A 19,908-nucleotide genomic window follows, 5' to 3' on the forward strand; every position below is an offset into this window, starting at 1 on the left:
TCTCGTTACCAGAATTAGTCTAGATTTTTCCTATTTGAAGCCATTGCTCTTTCTCTTTATTTTTAACATCTTAATACCTATCTATTTTATATGATTTATTTCTCTTCCAATGTTTCTGTATTTTCAAATTTCTTTTTATCCATTTTCTCTCTCTCCTGTGTGGATCCATCCAGGCCCTCATAATTTAGTTACATAAAGGCATTTGCTGATATTTCTTCTGATGTTAAATAACACTTTGTGTAGAAGATATTTTCGTAGAAATAATCATCTTGCTTTCGGTGATAGATCTGGAATATGCATTTAATTACCCAAAACATGCATACTAGACATATAATTGTTTTTGTTTGAAAGGATCAACATACTTGTAGGGTAAATGAACAATAGACAATAATTATGTACGTGTGCTATTTACTTGGCTTAGTATAGGAAATACAATAGTCACGTTAGTGCTTGTCGAATGTCCAGAACCGTAATCTTGGCAGTGATTGTCGCATGTAGCGGATCTTGTCATTGTTTGTCGCATGTCGGAAACTTTGTCAATGGTTCACAATTGATACATATTAGTACTATTAGGTATTTATAGAATACTGTGTCAATGGCAGGTCTTGTGACAGTTGAACTTATTGACTGGTGTCGATTAAGAGCTGGACATAAATTATTTAAAACCCTATTATTTCAATTTCAGGAATGATTTTCCATTATAGAGTAACGTAACAAAACGAAAAATGTGAGGAGAAAAACAATAACAATCAAAACCAAGGAGTACACAAAGACCCACAAAACCAAAGGACATTTACATCAACCGTTATAAACTAGAGGCTCTAAAGAGCCTGTGTCGCTCATCTTGGTCTATGTGCATATTAAGAAAATGACACAGAAGGATTCATGACAAAATTGTGTTTTGGTGTTGGTGATGCGTTTGTAGAGATCTTACTTTACTGACCAATCTTGCTGCTTAATTACAATTATCTCTACCTATAATGAAATTGGCCCAGAAGTGACAGTGGAAAATATTTTGAAAAAATTTACAAAAATTTAGAAAATTTATGAAAATTGTTAAAAATTGACTAGAAAGGATAGTAACTCCTGAATGGGTCAATTGACCACTTTGGTCATGGTGACCTATTTGTAGCTTTTACTTTCCTTTACATTATTTCTGTTTACAGTTTATCTCTATCTATAATAGTATTCAAGATAATAACCAAAAGCTGCAAAATTTTCTTAAAATTACCAATTCAGGGGCAGCAACCCAACAACAAATTGCCCTATTGGTCTGAAAATTTCAGAGCAGATAGATCTTGACCTAATGAAGATTTTTTTTCACAGCAGATTTGATCAAAATACTTTGGTTTTAGACATATGAGCCAAAAAACTGCATTTTACCCTATGTACTATTTTTACCCATGTCGGCCATCTTGGTTCGCGGGCGGGGTCATCGGACACATTTGTTAAACTATATACCTTAATGATGATTGCGGACAAGTTTGGATAAATTTGTTTTAGTAGTTTCAGAGGAGAAGATTTTTGTAAAAGATAACAAAAATTTACAAAAGATTGTCAAAAATTGACTTTAAAGGGCAATAACTCTTTAAGGGGTCAACTGACCATTTTGTAGATCTTACTCTGCTGAACATTATTGCTTTTACAGTTGATCTCCATCTATAATAATATTCAAGATAATAACCAAAAACGGCAAAATTTCCTTAAAATTACCAATGCAGGGGCAGCAACCCAGCAACGGGTTGTCCGATTCATCTGAAAATTTCAGGGTAAATAGATCTTGACCTGATAAACATTTCTACCCCCACGTCAGATTTGCTCTAAATGCTTTGGTTTTAGAGATATAAGCCAAAATCTACATTTTACCCCTATGTTCTAATTTTAGCCATGGCGGCCATCTTGGTTGGTCGGCTGGGTCACCGGACACAGTTTTTAAACTAGATACCCCAATGATGATTGTGGCCAAGTTTGGTAAAATTTGGCCCAGTAGTTTCAGAGGAGAAGATTTTTGTAAAAGTTAACGACGACGGACTAATAATCAATAAGAACACGATATACAGAAGAATGACGAACCAACGATAGACGGAAAAAAGAAAGCTAAAGGACGTCAAAGACCTCGCCGTCAGCCCGGAAAATGTTCCAAACACAATGTAATTATTAACATTAGCATGTTTAGTGACTTTATGCTTCAATCCGATCTTAGGACATATAGCTACATTGTACGTACTATTCACTAACTGCAGCGCCAAATCGTACAGTGACTGTGACAAAAGAGATGGCGAGAGATGGCCTCTTATATCAGTAATAATAAGTCTATTTCCTATAGTTTTCACTGCAGTTTTTGTAATGACCTTTATATTGGTTCTCGCAGTTTACACAGAAACGATGCATTAATTTTTGTACGTAAATACACGTATAACGGATTATTTATTTTCAGGATGCACGGAAACGGATTCATAAACGATGCATACACGTTTGTCTATGCTTAGGATGGCAAGACCTTCTACAGTATAAATCATAATCGCTTTGTTCTTGGAGGAAAACGCATCGTATTTTGACATGAAACAGATGAGAGAACTTGGTTTTAGCTTATTATTTGAATATATGAACACAATCCATGCATTTTTAGGTAAATATTTATCGAATTGTAACATTATAGTCACGGTTTTACTGAAAACAAACAATCATCATTTCAAAATGTGATATTGTTTTAGTTTTCAAAGTTAAAATTTTGATAAGCTTCTGTAAATGTTATCCGTACAGAAAAGTAACTAATCTTTGGATATTTGCGATTTAGAGCATTCTTTTTGGTTTTCCTGCTCAGTCTGAATCTCGAAGGAAAAATGGAAAAAATAGACATTTCATCTATATGATCTCTTTCCATATATGGCAGAGGACCGGTCTGAACCTGCAAAAAAACAGGTAAAAACCTGAAAGGTCTGAAATGTATGGTTCTGACCATGGTTATGAAAGAAAACTTATCTGATGAAATTAGGATATGGACTTTGCTCATTGTTGAGGGTCGTTTCGGTGACCCATAGCTTGTAGAGAGTTCTCTCATTGACAATCATACCACATCTTCTTTTTTTTTATAGTATTATGTCTATTATGATGCTTTATATTTTCATGATATATCTATATGCACATCTAAAATACATTCATCTAAAATACATTATGTAGTTTTATAGACCATGCACTATCTATACAGTATTACCTATGCAAATGCACAGTGCCTTAGTATACATGCAGTTTATAGATATTGCGTACCAAGTATTTACAATTGTCAAATATAATATACGTATGGCATAAAATGCACGATCTTTAATATACTAACTCATCATATGTTATTATTATAAAAAAAATAAAAAAAATAGTCTATTTTATCATTTTGAAGGTAATATACTCATCGAAACTAAAGCCAGCGGGTTATATATTTGGATGTCGCTTAGATTTTGTTGTTTAATATGAAGGTTACATCGTTCTTGTAAATATTTTCAATTGTGTTTCTAAAACCTTAGTAGTTATAGGTTTTGAAACATTTAAATCTATAATTACATTGCCTATAAAAAGAGACCCATATATCACGTAATGTCAATCCTGGTTTTTGTTTGGAGAAAAAAATAGTTCATTATATTCAGCCTTGTCGGTGATTCTTTATTCTTTATTTCGAATGTTTAGCAAATTGCAGTTTCAGATCCTTTTCATAATGTCTAAAAAGTCCGATTTTTTATTTCCTATTTCTAGCAGCTGGTTTAATATTTTGAAACTGAAATGGAGTTATTGTACGTCCCATCAAAATGGGGATCATATTATATAGGGAAAAAAACACACACCACATCCTCTTGATTAAGTTAAGTAATCGTTAACTATATAAACTTGCACCAACTACAATGTAGGTTAAATTAGTTGTATATTGCTCTTTTATATACATGCACATATACTTTTACTTGTTATATCGGTGATGGTTCGTACCTATATACGTTACATTGACGATACTTTAACTACCAAACTATTTTCTTACGAACATTCAAGTACTGTTTGCGTTAGTCATATATCATTTGTGTGTATGAATATCCTGTTATATGACTATCCGGAGACAAGTGAACAATAAAACTAACTTCATAATTGTTTCTAACAATATCTTAAAGGTTCTTATTGATTTTATAAGAATGTTTGACCACAAAAGTATTGTTAAGTGAAGTTAATTGTTGGGTTTTGTCTTTATTTTTTATTGATATTTATAGCATTTTAAGATGAACATTTTTCCTTTTCTAAAATTCTATTACATATAACCATATAAGTGTGTTAGATCACATACGTGTGTTGCAATATAAGTGTGTTTTGTCATATAAGTGTGTTGCACAACTGACATGTGTATTTAAGAGAGGCGAACGATATCAAACGCCTCATCAAACTGACAATAACATGCCGAAAAACGAAAGACGCCCTAAAGAAAAATTACATCTTGGGTACTCCTGAAGGAAAAGCAGATCGAATTTCACATGAGGCATCCGCCGCCAATAGACAAACCAGAAATGCGTTGTTTTATGCAAAGTCAATGTTTTTAAACTCGGAATTGATTTATAAGGACGCCGAGACTGCACAGAAAGCTGACTTTATTAGTTATTTATCGGGAAAATGAATTTAAATCAATTACATATCCAAAGCATCATGGCAGGTTCACAGAAACGTATATGTCAAATGTATGTCCTATCAATTTTCTAGGCTGGTTGCTATAACATTAAGAATGGAAACCATGGTTGTAAAGGGGAAGCAGATTTCAATTCCGGAGAGGGAGCATGACAAACGGCTACCACAAGGAAAGCAGCAGGCACGCAAATTACCTTTGAGGTAGCGTATAAAACCCAATACAGAACACTTCTGACTTCCAAATAATAAAGGCAGTATATATATAGACATTGAAAAGAGGCATTGCGTATCTCGTCGCAGTGTTTAGTGTAGAAGTGTAACTTTAATATTCAAAATTAAGAAGCCGAAAGGGTATAAGGGAGCTATCATTTGATTTCAATTCGGGGGGATTAAAAATTTATTGTCCTGCATTTTTAATTATTTGTAATCTCTGTCCTACCTTTTATTTTTCACTCTACTGTGTTCTGTTATTTTTTATTAATTTATCCTGCCTTTTTTGTCAAGTGCTCATTCTGCTTATGTTTTACTCAAAACTCTTGTCAAATTTCATGCTAACCCCTCCCACATAAAATTCAAATGGTAGCCCAATAAACGTCTCTAGATATGCATGCATCACCCGTGTCATCCTCGTCAAAATTTACTAATTGCATGAGCGTATAGGTTATATATTTAATGCGTTTCCCTCGGTTTTAGTTTGTTATCCCGATTTTGTTTTTTGTCCATGGATTTATGAGTTTTGAACAGCGGTATACTACTGTTGCCTTTATTTATGACAATCGGTAAATGAACGAATCGTACGTCTTTTGTGCTGGATAGAATTGTATTGCAATTATACTTTTTATTGTTATGTATTAGACATTAAAATAACAAAAAGTTATAAAAGTATAAGTAAACAACGAAAATGACCAAGATGATTTTAATACTAGGAAGATGAGTGGTTGAATATACGTTCATGACAACATTGTTGAAAAAAGGATATTTAGTTTGTGGTTTAAAGTCAAACGAACTTTTGAAAAAATATTATTACAGCGACATTAACTGCAAACTGCACGTCTAACAAATTGATACGAACTCCCTAAATTGAGTTTTAAACATACTTATACGTATATTAGTATATTATAATTTTAAAGATACCGTAGAAAACAATAAAAACTACAAAGAATCGCTTAAATGAAATGTCATGACTTGTGTAGTTTCACTTTGGGAATGGACGACGACATATACATTAACTTAGTTTCCTTCAAAGGTTGTCGATAAAAATAAATAAAAATGTAAAAAAGACATACATATCGAAGTTTAAAATTAAACATGTAAATCATCATTTTACATGTACAAATGAATAAACGTTTTTTGCGGGTCGAATCATATAACGAGTTTCTCTTCCTATTGGCTTCCGAAATCATTTTTTCTTCTTCAAATAATTATAAAAAAGATGTGGTATGATTGCCAATGAGACAATTGTTCACAAGAGACCAAAATGACTCAGAAATTAACAACTATAGGTCAGCATACAGCCTTCAACAATTAGCAAAGCCCATACCGCATAGTCAGCTATAAAACGCCCCGAAATGACAATGTCAAACAATTCAAACCAGAAAACTAACGGCCTTATTTATATATAAAAAATGAACGAAAAACAAATATGTAACACATAAACAAACGACAACCACTGAATTACAGGCTCCTGACTTGGGACAGGTACTTACATAATGTGGCGGGGTTAAACATGTTAGTGGGATCCCAACCCTCTCCCTAACCTGGGACAGTGGTATAACAGTACAATATAAGAACGAACTATAAAAATCAGTTGAAAAAGGCTTAACTCATCAGATGCATGGACAAAAATACAAGTGGAGGTGGCCGGCTACTTGTACATCCCAACAACAGAAAGACACTAGGAACAGATCTGAAAGTACTCGCAGATATCTGACAGCTAGTTCAAATCCACTAACAACTAATAAAAAATGCATGTAAAACATGTTTTTAATCGCTAAACATGCTGAGCGCATGCACAATCGATCTTCAACTACAAAGTCAACATTACTATCATACATATATAGGGGTCCAATAAATTGAGGATTTTTATAAATCTACTAAGCAGATTTACATATTTTTGTTGACATACATATACGTCGATGTTTAAGGGTGGACCACCCATCCCCCAAACATGGCGAAAACAGTAATACAAATATGAAAAAAATAATTATTTTGCACCTTAATATAAATTTGGTAAGTACAACAGCTTGTCAGAGCCAAACTATTTTATATCCATAGGATATATGTCTATGGAATGTATAATAATCCTTCAAGCTTGTTACTTCAAACGTACATATATGTTTTAGAAGATGTACGTTTACCTAAAATCTTCTGTAGTTAACATATATGAACGTTAGTATACAATGAAACTATTTTGGCAGGTTATCTTTTCACATACAATGGAACTAGTTTGGCAGGTTAACTATACACATGCCATGAAACCTTTTTGGCAGGTTAACTGTTCACATGCAATGGATGTACTTTTGGAAGGTTAACTGTTCACATGCGAGGTATCTATTTTGGCAATGTAACTATTTTGGCAGTACAACTTTCATACACAATATAACAAGTTTGTTAGTAACGCTATCCAATGTGAAATATCGATGAGAGGTTGCTGTTTAAAATCACCACAACGCTTTGTCTGTCAACAGCATTTTCCTGACGTCACAGGTTCACCTGATTCCGTCACTGTGATGGCAGAATTGTGTCTGTGTTGTTTGAGAAGACTTCCAACAAATATAGAACCTGGAATCAATATTGAATAAAATGTATGATCGATTTTTTGTGTTTAATGCATCTTTCAGTATACTATTGTCTATATGTAAAAAGTATTATAAAAAATACCGAACTCAAAAGTAAATTCAAAAAGAGGACGTTGACAATTTCTCTTTTATTATGCATATAAACGAATTTAATACATACCTATATCCATGAAGAGCTGTTGTATGTTTTGACCAGTCTTTGCAGATGTTTCGAGAAAATAGAGACCGTGCTCATCTGCAAATGTATGTGCTTCCTGAAAAAGGAGAAACAAATATGTAGTAGTTGTAATCATAAAATATCATTTTGAATTTGATGAGACTGTCATACAAGAGAGGTTTGGCTATAGCTAGCTATAAACCAAGGTTCAATCCACTATTTTCTACTTCAGAAAGTGACTGTACCACTTGAAGTCAGGAATATGACAGTAGTTGTCAATTCGGTTGATGGGTTTGAGCTTTTCATTTTGACATTTGATAAGGAACTTTCCGTTTTAGAATTTCCTCGGTGTTCTTTTTTTTGTAATTTTACCTTTAATTTGTATAAAAGGAGACCTTGGGTATGCGTCAAACCTAAAGACATCCAGTGATCAACATGCAGTAAAAAGATACAATGCGTGTAGCTCTCACTGCATCTCACTGGTTGAGAGGTAAAAAAAGATATGTATAAGTTTAACACAGACTCTCACAAAGATCTGTCACCTACACCACATCATATCCACCCCCCCCCCCCCCCAAAAAAAAAAATCAAAAAAATCGTAAGGGTTCCATGGAACCCAGTGTCTCGCCTATTTTGTTTTTTTATGTTAATCGCAGCCTTAACGAAAATGAGGAAAAAAATAATAAAATTATTCCTCTTGATACTATCTGTTCATTGTAAGAAGCTTCTGTCCAGGTTTGGTAAAAATACAGGATAGTCTATGAATGTAATAAATGTTTTAAAAACTTTAACTGAAAACTGTATGTAAGGTAAACTTGAAGAAAAATTAAGTCTATTTATAAGTAAAAAACAGGTACAAATTTTAACAAAATTTCCTTCTAGATACTAGCTTTTGATCCTAAACATGCTTCTGTCCAAGTTTGGTATAAATCCAGGATAGTATACGAAAGTTATTTTAATTTAAAAACTTTAACCACAGAGTGAATATTTGTGGACGCCGCGCGAACTCCGACTCCGACCACGGAATGTAGTATCCTAAGTCTCGCTTTTTCAACTAAAGTCAAAGGCTCGACAAAAATGACATAAAAAAAAAAAAAAAAAAACATCAGCAAACCTGAGAATCTTTAAATCTTTTTCAGAGAGTTACTAAAATAATACAAAATAAATATGTACAGGAACACATTTTACGCTTTAAGAACGGTATAATTGACAAACACACGAACACAAAAAAACAAATTTTGTACATTTTTTATATCCATTAACGAATAAGTATATCTTTAAAAATGATGTTTCACGACGACATAATCCCGTTCTCGATGGGAAGAGAGACAACCTTTATCTCCTTACGTATACGTGAAATTCTAATATACTTATGCCAACAATAACAATTTCTCTCTAAATATGATTTATACACTTATTTCAATCGTTCATCACCAATTTCGTCAGCTGTTTTAAACGTTTTTATAATGGGACGTAACACCGAGTATTGATATAAAGCCCGCCTACAAATGCAATATGGAATATACACGGTCTCCACGGGGTTGCTTTTAACCAATCGTATTGCTAGAAATGTATAGGAGGCAAGATAATGTAGATTACATGTCGCTAGTGCTTGTCTCTAATAAGCAACGCTCCCTATTATAAAGTTTTTATGTATGTTTTACCTGTGTTGTCACCTGTCGTTTTTCCAGTAGATCACATTTGTTACCAACTAAAGCACATTTAATGGTTTCAGGGGCACTCTCTTGTAACAGTCGGAGCCATTGGTTGATGTTTTCAAATGTGGTCTAATAAAAATAAAAGTCAAATACAGGTACATTTAAAATTCGATTGACATGGATTAAAAAAAAAGACTTTGACCTATAATGGTTTACTTTTATAAATTGTTATTTGAATGGAGAGTTGTCTCATTGGCACTCACACCACATCTTCCTATATCTATTTGAGTCAATGTCAATGCACACGCGAACTTATTTATGTACTACCAAAAACATATATTTGTGAAACGTAAAAAATAATTCAATTTTAAAAGAAAGACCTTTCGATCAAAATGATTAAATTGAGCACAATCACATTACGAATCAGATCTGATTGGTTGATAATGATATCAGATTCCTGCAAATATAAAATGCAAATTCAGGACAGTAACATGTACATTTGTAACTTATATCATGATGAATTGAAACCTGCTATGTAATCCCATCACTTTTTCGCGAAATTAAATTTAAAATAGGCATCATCTTACTATTGGAATACATCAATCAATCAAAACTACGGAATTATTGTGCTGAACAATGGTTACTTTGAATCAAAACAGAAACTAATTAAGGGAGTTACCATTAGATTTTTATGGGGGGGGGGGGGGGGGGGGGGGGGGGGGGCTAGGATGAAAAATTTTGTCCTGCATTTTTTTTTTTAGCTGTAATCTCTGTCCTGCATTTTTATTTTTCACTCTGTTTGGTCCTGCCTTTTTTTTTTTTAGTTTATCCTGACTTTTTTTTTAACTAAATTGTCGTCCTGACTTTTTTTTTTGTAAGTGTTTCATCCTGCCTTTTTTTTTTACTCAAAACTCCTGTCCTGCCTATTTTTTTCAAATTTCATCCTAGCCCCCCCCATAAAAATCAAATGGTAGCTCCCTAAGACAAGATCATACAAAAGAAGAATGTTTGTGACAAAACTATTATAGAGCTTACCCTTTCAGTGATATCGTACGCTACAATGGCGACATCTGCATCTCTAAGGTAAAAAGGAACGATACTTTTAAAACGTTCAGTACCAGCCGTGTCCCATATCTGGAACATTATCTTCTTGTTGGCAACATACAGAGATCGGGTGCAGTAACTCCCTGTAAAATTTGGTAGATAGTTTAGGATTCGACATGAACATTTACAATGAGATGAAGCTTGATTGTTCAGTTCAAAATCAGAATAGTGTCTCGTGGTATGGCATACCTTTTGTGAATTAGCGCATTGAAACTATGGATGTCGCTTTATTACATTCAATTTGTTAAAATTCTGTTTTCGCTTCACGATTGTTGAAAGATTGTCCGCTTGTCGTGATCTTTTACCATGCATTCATTGTTTTTTTTTACATATAGTACGTAGTACGTCATATTAATTACTTCACTTTCTGATTGTAAGTCCGCGTTCGCCCCTCCCTTCCATTTCCCTCCTTTTAAGTAGTTTCCATGTGGTCATGCTTCTCCTAGTCCCTCTGCTACCGTTCGACTATTACAATTCCCGAATTTATTTTGTTGTTCTGGATATATTTTAGTATGTTATAAATCAGATTAGTTTTTGAGTCAATTCGGTTGAAGAATTTGGAAGCTCATAAATGTGTTATAGAACATACCAAGGTTCCGTGTTGAAGGTCTTGCTTTGATCTATAATTTTTAACTTTTTATAAATTAAACTTTGATGGAGAGCTGTCTCAACGGCACTCTATTCTTAATTATAATTACTACCTCCTATGATGTATCTGTAGTTGTCTCCCTTATTCATATTAACTCCCTCCTATGGTGTGTCTGTAGTTATATCTTGGATGGAGAGTTTTCTCATTTACACTCATACCACATCTTCTAATTTATATTAACTACCTCCTATGGTGTATCTGTAGTTGTCTCCCTAATTCATATTAACTCCCTCCTATGGTGTATCTGTAGTTATATCTTGGATGGAGAGTTTTCTCATTGGCACTCATACCACATCTTCTAATTTATATTAACTACATCCTAAGATGTATCTGTAGTTGTCTCCCTTATTCATATTAACTCCCTTCTATGGTGTATCTGTAGTTATATCTTGGATGGTGAGTTTTCTCATTGGCACTCATACCACATCTTCTAATTTATATTAACTACCTCCTATGGTGTATCTGTAGGTATATCTTGGATGGAGAGTTTTCTCATTGGCACTCATACCACATCTTCTAATTTATATTACTACCTCCTATGGTGTATCTGTAGGTATATCTTGGATGGAGAGATTTCTCATTGGCACTCATACGACATCTTCATATTATATTAACTACCTCCTATTGTGTATCTGTAGTTGTCTCCAAACTTGTCCTCAGTAAACCTGACAGACAGCGAAGTTTTTCCAACTGCTGCATCTCCAATCAAGACAACTTTAAGTTTTGTTTGACATGTACCATTACCATTCATTGTGTTCGTTCACATTGTTCTGGCATTCAAGTCTGCATAAAATAAAACAGTATTGTATAAAGGCTCACAATCATCAGAAGTATAAGTAAAAACACATCAGAATGTTTTGAATAAAAGGGACTCCCGTAAATCAAGCAAGTAGTTTTTGAAGACTTTAAAAAAAAATATACAGATGTTGACACACATAGATTTCCATAAATAAAATAAAAAATAGAAATCATTGACTCTATTACAGTAATCAAGGTCGTCAAGATCTGTCGATATTTAATATAAAGATGTCGTTGTTATATAGTTAATTATGAAAGCAATCGAACAACAAAATGCAAAACGAAAATGAGCTTGCAAATATCAAAATAACGAATTTAAGCTGAAAACGATATTTTTTTATACCACAGATGTAACTGTTCTCTCTTACAAGAACTATAATACTTGATTGATTGATTGGTGTCTAACGTCAATTTCAACACTATGGTGCTATTTTGTGATGGTAAGATTTTATTGGTGGAGAAAGACGAGTACCCGAAATTTCAGAACCTTTGGTAGGAAAACCTACTATCCTAGTCAATTAATATTGGAGTCGAATAAACCTGCCCCGTGCGGGATTCGAACTCAAAACCTCAGTGTAACAGATATGAATAATAGTTAGATTGCTTACACCACTCGGGTCACCGAGCCCTCCAATACTACTTGAAAGGACACGCTCACGCCTTTTAATGATAGGAAAGACAGCTAAGTTAAATGGTACCTTTATTGACACAGAATTTATAATATTTGTTAATGATCTAGGATTTTGACCTTTTTGTATTAAGAACACGGAGCTACAATGTATATATGGACTTCCCTTTAAGCATCGACTCTTGGTGCTTACTGCTGATTAGTCATATTAAAAACCCTTTATTTTATGTTATTTGCTGTATACATCATAGTTAAATGTGTGGGTTCAAGTGTTTTGTGTGTTTGATTGTTTTTAGTATAGAGATTTCTCCGCATAAACTACTTAGGCCTCTTGTTTATTTATAATTAACAGTCAAAATACACTTACCTAGTGCATTTGGGTCAATGTCAACATTCTATTTATTGAATTATGATATTTTACTTTTGTTTTGTTATGCTTGTTTCCGTATTTTTATTATTGTATTACACATGTTACATATCTATTGTCTATGCACTGCATATATTTAATATATTGTGTGTATGCCCTTCTAAGGCCCTAATTTGGCGAATATTTTTTTCTGTTATATCATATTCTGTTCTATTCTATTGTAATAAATGTTATTTGGAAGGACGTTAATAATGTGCTACCAAGGCCAGCTTACTCACACAGTCAGTGATTGATTGATTTCTGGTTGCTTAATATCCAGTGGCAAATAGTTCACGCACGAGATCAAATTAACAGTAACTACAATAGCTGGGTCCTGTAATAGAGGCCATCCGGGATGCAGTTCGGGAAAATGTAGACTGTCACTGGAAAGGGTTTATATATTGGATAGGGGGAATGCTATGCAACATGCCATCAATACGGACCCGTAAAAGAGTTGTTACAAGGGTTCTTAACGTGCAGAAAGCGTGACACTCTCTGTACATGATGCATCGGATTTAACGTCCTAATTCTGACCGGAATGTGGCTGCAAACTTGTACATCCCGCATAGCCAAACGGTCGCCCCAATTTGGCAAGGTTTTACTGTCGGTCGAACAAAACCTGTTTAGACCATGTTTCTATTTCCATTAGCATATAACTAGCTCCATGGAAAGAGATGCCCTTAAATCAGCCTCAAATGTATACGTCCCAATTCTTAGAGTACATAACTGCATAGCATATTTATATATATTCTCCACTTCCAAAATGTTTACTACTTAAATTGCATGGAACATATCCCAGTTTGATCATATTTGTAATCAAGTCAAGCTTGGTGTCGCTATGTGCACGACAAGTGTCAATGATCATATTAAAATGTCACAAACACCCGATAAGAGAAGCCATTTATACAAATTATAACAGCCGGTAGTATACACTTTACATGTAACGCAATCTACAAAATACACAAACTTACCAAATACCGCTTACGCACATCCCACGGAATTAAACTAATACTTTGTTACTGGTAAACAACACAGAAATGATTTACCTGCAAAAGAGCCAGGTGTAAATTACACTTTAGTTGTAAACAGAAATCTAAAAATAGTATATTTGTATTCTGTTCAAATATTGCGTTATAAATAAACAAATAAAATATCTTATCTATATCAAGATTGTGGTTCAATTTTGATTATTATCTTTAAAAAGATTGTCATACATGTTTCTACTAATATAACATATAACTTCTGTTTTAATACATAAAATTTGCTTTATGATTGGTTTTATTTCTCACAATTACAGGAAGGATTTAAAGGATTTATAAATATACTTACGCGTAGTTAGTGTAGTAAACAATTTATTTTCTATTTTATTTTGAATCCATAATTGAAATATTTAACTTTTACCTCTAACTGTAAAGTGTTTCCTGATGTGGTACAACACAGCACAACCGACGTATGAACGAAAACGAAACCAAAACTTCCCCACTGATTGTCCCACATTAAATTATTGGCTATTTCCACCTTATGGGATTTTCAAAAAGTATGTAAACCACTTCATATGATTTATCAATTGTCAATACGGATATTACATGTATGTATATTATAGATAAAGTACATATACATATATATGTATATTGTCGTTTGTTTATGTAATTTATACGTGTTGCTCGTTTCTCTTTTTTTATATTCCCGTTTGAATGGTTTTACACTAGTAATTTTGGGGTTCTTTATAGCTTGAAAAATGTTGTTCGGTGTGAGCCAATGCTCTGTGTTGAAGGCCGTACATTGACCTTTAATGGTTTACTTTTATAAATTGTTATTTGGATAGAATATTGTCTCATTGTCACACCACATCTTCCTATGTCTATAGTTATATCATTATGTCAAACACTAGGTTAACAGGAATGATAAAATTGAGATTGGAAATGGTGAATGTGTCAAAGAGACACAAAGGACAAAACAAAACAGCCCAACGGGCCACCGATTCGTCTTTAACATGGGGAGAAAATACCATACCAGGAGGAGGGCGTCAGCTTTCCCCTAATAAAATAAAATTATGTTCTAGGTCAGTGAAAATGAACGTCACACTAAACTCCAAAACATATAAATGAAATAAAATTAAAATAAAACAAAAAAACCATACAAGTCTAACAAAAGCCAGAGCTAGGTTCCTAACTTTGGACAGACGCAAACATGTGGCGGGATTAAATATTGCCTGTGAGATCTCAACAATGAAGACATATACACTGTATATATCGTATAGGTCATATATTTGCTCTATATACACGAAGGCTGATCATCCTCTTACCCTTAAAATCAACAAGAAAAGCAACACCAAAACCAAGACCAATTCACGCCCCTCCCTTACAAAATAATCAATTAAAATTGAAAGATAGTTAAACATATCAATAAATAGATAAAATAAAAACAAGCAGTTCATTTAAGTTAAAGGTCCCTTTAGCGTCCAGTTAAAACTATTTCATGATCATTCAAGACATTTTTTTTTAGATTGGTCACAGTCTTCATTTTGAGATGGTTGTGTATAAATACATATAGTGTTAAAAATTTATAAAATCTATATATGCATTTTAGCTAGCGTGACTTGTAAATACTTCAATCCTAGTGTTTAATTTAGGACATTCTATTGTATCTAGGTTACAGAAGATACATGTATCAACTTTAAACTCAGTTGAAAAGAAATCCTTCTCAACTTCAACAAAACAATTATTCTAAGTGTGTTATTTATCTTATTTCTATAAATTTATTGTTCCATTTACATTTTTATTTTACATTACACGTTTAAAAATTAATTATCGCACCATATTTGTTTTAAACAACATTTTCTTCAAGGTTTTAAATGAGAAAATAAATTATAAGATTTAAAAATGAAACTTTGATAATTTTTTCCCCTGATCTTGATTTGAGGGTAAATATCATAAGGAATAATTTTGAAGGTGGTGCACATTGGAGTGTGTCTGTTTTATTGATAATCAACGATTATACACTTTTAAAGCTTCAGTAACTCCAAACTAGGTATCAAAACGTCCGAGCCCATCATTAGACGTACGTAGACAACCAAACTACATGTAAATTTCAAAACGTTCGAACCCGTCATTCGCAATTACGTTCACCACCCAAAAGGTCTAAACATTAAATGGGTTGTGTTTTAAATTATTCTGTTAAAAAGTAGGCCGGTAACCACGTTTTCTCACTTGAACTGTTTTATATATATATGTCAGGGTCCTTTATAGCCGACTATACGGTATAGGGTTTTCACATTCGCAAAGACCATACAATTGCCTATCATTGCTAAATCCTCTTCATTTTAACTTTGGTTCATAGTGGTCTCATTGGCAAATTGGCAATCATACTACATCAACTTGTTCTTATAAGAATTGTATGATAAAATTGAGAAAGGAAATGGGGGATGTGTCAAAGCGACAACAACCCGACCATAGAGCAGACAACAGCCGAAGGCCACCAAACCTGTTCAGTGAAAATGGACGTCATACTAAACTCCGAATGTAGGGCTATTTACAAAACAAAATAATACAAAACAAAACCGAATGAAATTTGCCATAACGAAACGGAACGACATTAACATTTAATTTTAAAAATGTATAGCACAAGAGGCAGACGATCAATGCGGAGAAAAATTGAATAAAAAAATAATTATATAATTATCAAAGCGGAGATTATACTTTTAAAATAAGAAACAACATGATTATAATAATTCTTAAGTAGGAATCATTTTTAACTTCCCAAGGAATAGTTCTTTAAATAAATCGGACATATCATACATGCAAGAGCTCAGAGTCATGTTCAAGAATAAGTTATCAGCTTATTTTGTTTGCCTTTCATGGTTGTCGTTCTACCAGGCAGAAGCTAGCGAACAATAGCTAGCGAACAATAAGCCAGCGAACAATAAGGCGATATATCGAGAAACCGAAAAAACAGAATAAGACAACAACGGCCGTTAAATAAAAAAATATTTAAAAAGGCAGAAAATCAGTTAAAATATAGCAATTTAAACTCAATTTTGAAATGGTTTTTATCCAATCCATTGATTTAACAATTCGCATAACTTTTTAGGCTAATATTCAGTACCACAATAACTATGCATCTATCAACGGATTATTTGTAGGTGTAGGGCCACCTATGCACCCTCTTCAATTTAGAACGTATGTAAAAGTAGTCCTACCCTGTAAAATATAGCACCTTTTATGTCATTGTTTAATCTAGAGCTCAAAATTTGAAAAAAATGTCAAAAAATTAGGAGGGTCGGCCTATTCCAGGGCTTCTAGAGAGAAATAATGAGGGGTGTCGAGGGGAATGACTATATAGGTCTTGTAGAGGAGAAACAGGCGCTTCTTTTGCGCTAGGTATCGAAGGGCGCTATGTTCAAAAATCTGAAACTAGAGCTCAAAATTTGAAAAAAATGTCAAAAAATTAGGGAGGTCGGCCTATTCTAGGATTTCTAGTGAAAAATAATGAGTTGTGTCACGGGGAATGACTATATATGTCTTGTAGAGGAGAAACAGGCGCTTCTTTTGCGCTAGGAAGGGCGCTATGTTCAAAAATCTGAAACTAGAGCTCAAAATTTGAAAAAAATGTCAAAAAAATAGGGGGGTCGGCCTATTCTAGGACTTCTAGAGAAAAATAATGAGGGGTGTCACGGGGAATGACTATATAGGTCTTGTAGAGGAGAAACAGGCGCTTCTTTTGCGCTAGGTATCGAAGGGCGCTATGTTCAAAAATCTGAAACTAGAGCTCAAAATTTGAAAAAAATGTCAAAAAATTAGGGGGAGTCGGCCTATTCTAGGATTTCTAGAGAAAAATAATGAGGGGTGTCACGGGGAATGACTATATAGGTCTTGTAGAGGAGAAACAGGCGCTTCTTTTGCGCTAGGTATCGAAGGGCTTTATGTTCAAAAATCTGAAACTAGAGCTCAAAATTTGAAAAAAATGTCAAAAATTAGGGGGGTCGGCCTATTCTAGGACTTCTAGAGAAAAATAATGAGGGGTGTCACGGGGTATGACTATATAGGTCTTGTAAAGGAGAAACCACCGCTTCTTTTGCACTAGGTATCGAAGGGCGCTATGTTCAAAAATCTGAAACTAGAGCTCAAAATTTGAAAAAAATGTCAAAAAATTAGGGGGTCGGCCTATTCTAGGACTTCTAGAGAAAAATAATGAGGGGTGTCACGGGGTATGACTATATAGGTCTTGTAGAAGAGAAACAGGCGCTTCTTTTGCACTAGGTATCGAAGGGTGCTATGTTCAAAAATCTGAAACTAGAGCTCAAAATTTGAAAAAAATGTCAAAAAATTAGGGGGGTCGGCCTATTCTAGGATTTCTAGAGAAAAATAATGAGGGGTGTCACGGGGAATGACTATATAGGTTTTGTAGAGGAGAAACAGGCGTTTCTTTTGCGCTAGGTTTCGAAGGGCGCTATGTTCAAAAATCTGAAACTAGAGCTCAAAACTTGAAAAAAATGTCAAAAATTAGGGGGGTCGGCCTATTCTAGGACTTCTAGAGAAAAATAATGAGGGGTGTCACGGGGTATGACTATATAGGTCTTGTAAAGGAGAAACCGGCGCTTCTTTTGCACTAGGTATCGAAGGGCGCTATGTTCAAAAATCTGAAACTAGAGCTCAAAATTTGAAAAAAATGTCAAAAAATTAGGGGGGTCGGCCTATTCTAGGACTTCTAGAGAAAAATAATGAGGGGTGTCATTGGGAATGACTATATAGGTCTTGTAGAAGAGAAACAGGCGCTTCTTTTGCACTAGGTATTGAAGGGCGCTATGTTCAAAAATCTGAAACTAGAGCTCAAAATTTGAAAAAAATGTCAAAAAAATAGGGGGGTCGGCCTATTCTAGGACTTCTAGAGAAAAATAATGAGGGGTGTCACGGGGAATGACTATATAGGTCTTGTAGAGGAGAAACAGGCGCTTCTTTTGCGCTAGGTATCGAAGGGCGCTATGTTCAAAAATCTGAAACTAGAGCTCAAAATTTGAAAAAAATGTCAAAAAATTAGGGGGGTCGGCCTATTCTAGGACTTCTAGAGAAAAATAATGAGGGGTGTCATTGGGAATGACTATATAGGTCTTGTAGAAGAGAAACAGGCGCTTCTTTTGCACTAGGTATTGAAGGGCGCTATGTTCAAAAATCTGAAACTAGAGCTCAAAATTTGAAAAAAATGTCAAAAAAATAGGGGGGTCGGCCTATTCTAGGACTTCTAGAGAAAAATAATGAGGGGTGTCACGGGGAATGACTATATAGGTCTTGTAGAGGAGAAACAGGCGCTTCTTTTGCGCTAGGTATCGAAGGGCGCTATGTTCAAAAATCTGAAACTAGAGCTCAAAATTCGAAATAAATGTCCAAAAAATGGAATAGGGTCGGCCTATTCAAGGAGTTCTAGAGAAAAATAATGAGGGGTGTCACGGGGTATGACTATATAGGTCTTGTAGAGGAGAAACAGGCGCTTCTTTTGCGCTAGGTATCGAAGGGCGCTATGTTCAAAAATCTGAAACTAGAGCTCAAAATTTGAAAAAAATGTCAAAAATTAGGGGGGTCGGCCTACTCTAGGACTTCTAGAGAAAAATAATGAGTGGTGTCACGGGGTATGACTATATTGGTCTTGTAAAGGAGAAACCGGCGCTTCTTTTGCACTAGGTATCGAAGGGCGCTATGTTCAAAAATCTGAAACTAGAGCTCAAAATTCGAAAAAAATGTCAAAAAATGGGGGTAGGGTCGGCCTATTCCAGCAGTTCTAGAGAAAAATAATGAGGGGTGTCACGGGGTATGACTATATAGGTCTTGTAGAAGAGAAACAGGCGCTTCTTTTGCGCTAGGTATCCAAGGGCGCTATGTTCAAAAATCTGAAACTAGAGCTCAAAATTCGAAAAAAATGACAAAAAATTAGGGGGGTCGGCCTATTCCAGGGCTTCTAGAGAAAAATAATGAGGGGTGTCACGGAGAATGACTATATAGGTCTGTTAGAGGAGAAACAGGCGCTTCTTTTGCGCTAGGTATCGAAGGGCGCCATGTTCAAAAATCTG

General features: G+C 34.3%; 1 protein-coding gene across 2 annotated transcripts; it reads right to left on the bottom strand.

Moving 5' to 3' along the window:
• Positions 1-6,617: 6,617 nt before the first annotated feature.
• LOC139503183 (ras-related protein Rab-6-like) lies at positions 6,618-14,605 on the bottom strand. Of its 2 annotated transcripts, none has more exons than XM_071292925.1 (7): positions 14,178-14,605; positions 13,820-13,894; positions 11,635-11,799; positions 10,299-10,450; positions 9,270-9,392; positions 7,609-7,702; positions 6,618-7,431 (listed from the first exon to the last, which is right to left on the bottom strand). In XM_071292925.1, exons 3-7 carry the CDS (start codon positions 11,765-11,767, stop codon positions 7,331-7,333), a joined length of 603 nt encoding a protein of 200 aa, XP_071149026.1. In that variant the 5' UTR covers positions 11,768-11,799; positions 13,820-13,894; positions 14,178-14,605; the 3' UTR covers positions 6,618-7,330. The 2 variants fall into 2 exon arrangements, with proteins under 2 accessions (XP_071149026.1, XP_071149027.1); XM_071292926.1 differs by having other exon boundaries at positions 14,250-14,423.
• Positions 14,606-19,908: the final 5,303 nt, after the last annotated feature.

This window comes from Mytilus edulis, chromosome 14, assembly GCF_963676685.1.
Source record: "Mytilus edulis chromosome 14, xbMytEdul2.2, whole genome shotgun sequence".
In the NCBI taxonomy this organism is placed as follows: Eukaryota; Metazoa; Mollusca; class Bivalvia; order Mytilida; family Mytilidae; genus Mytilus; species Mytilus edulis.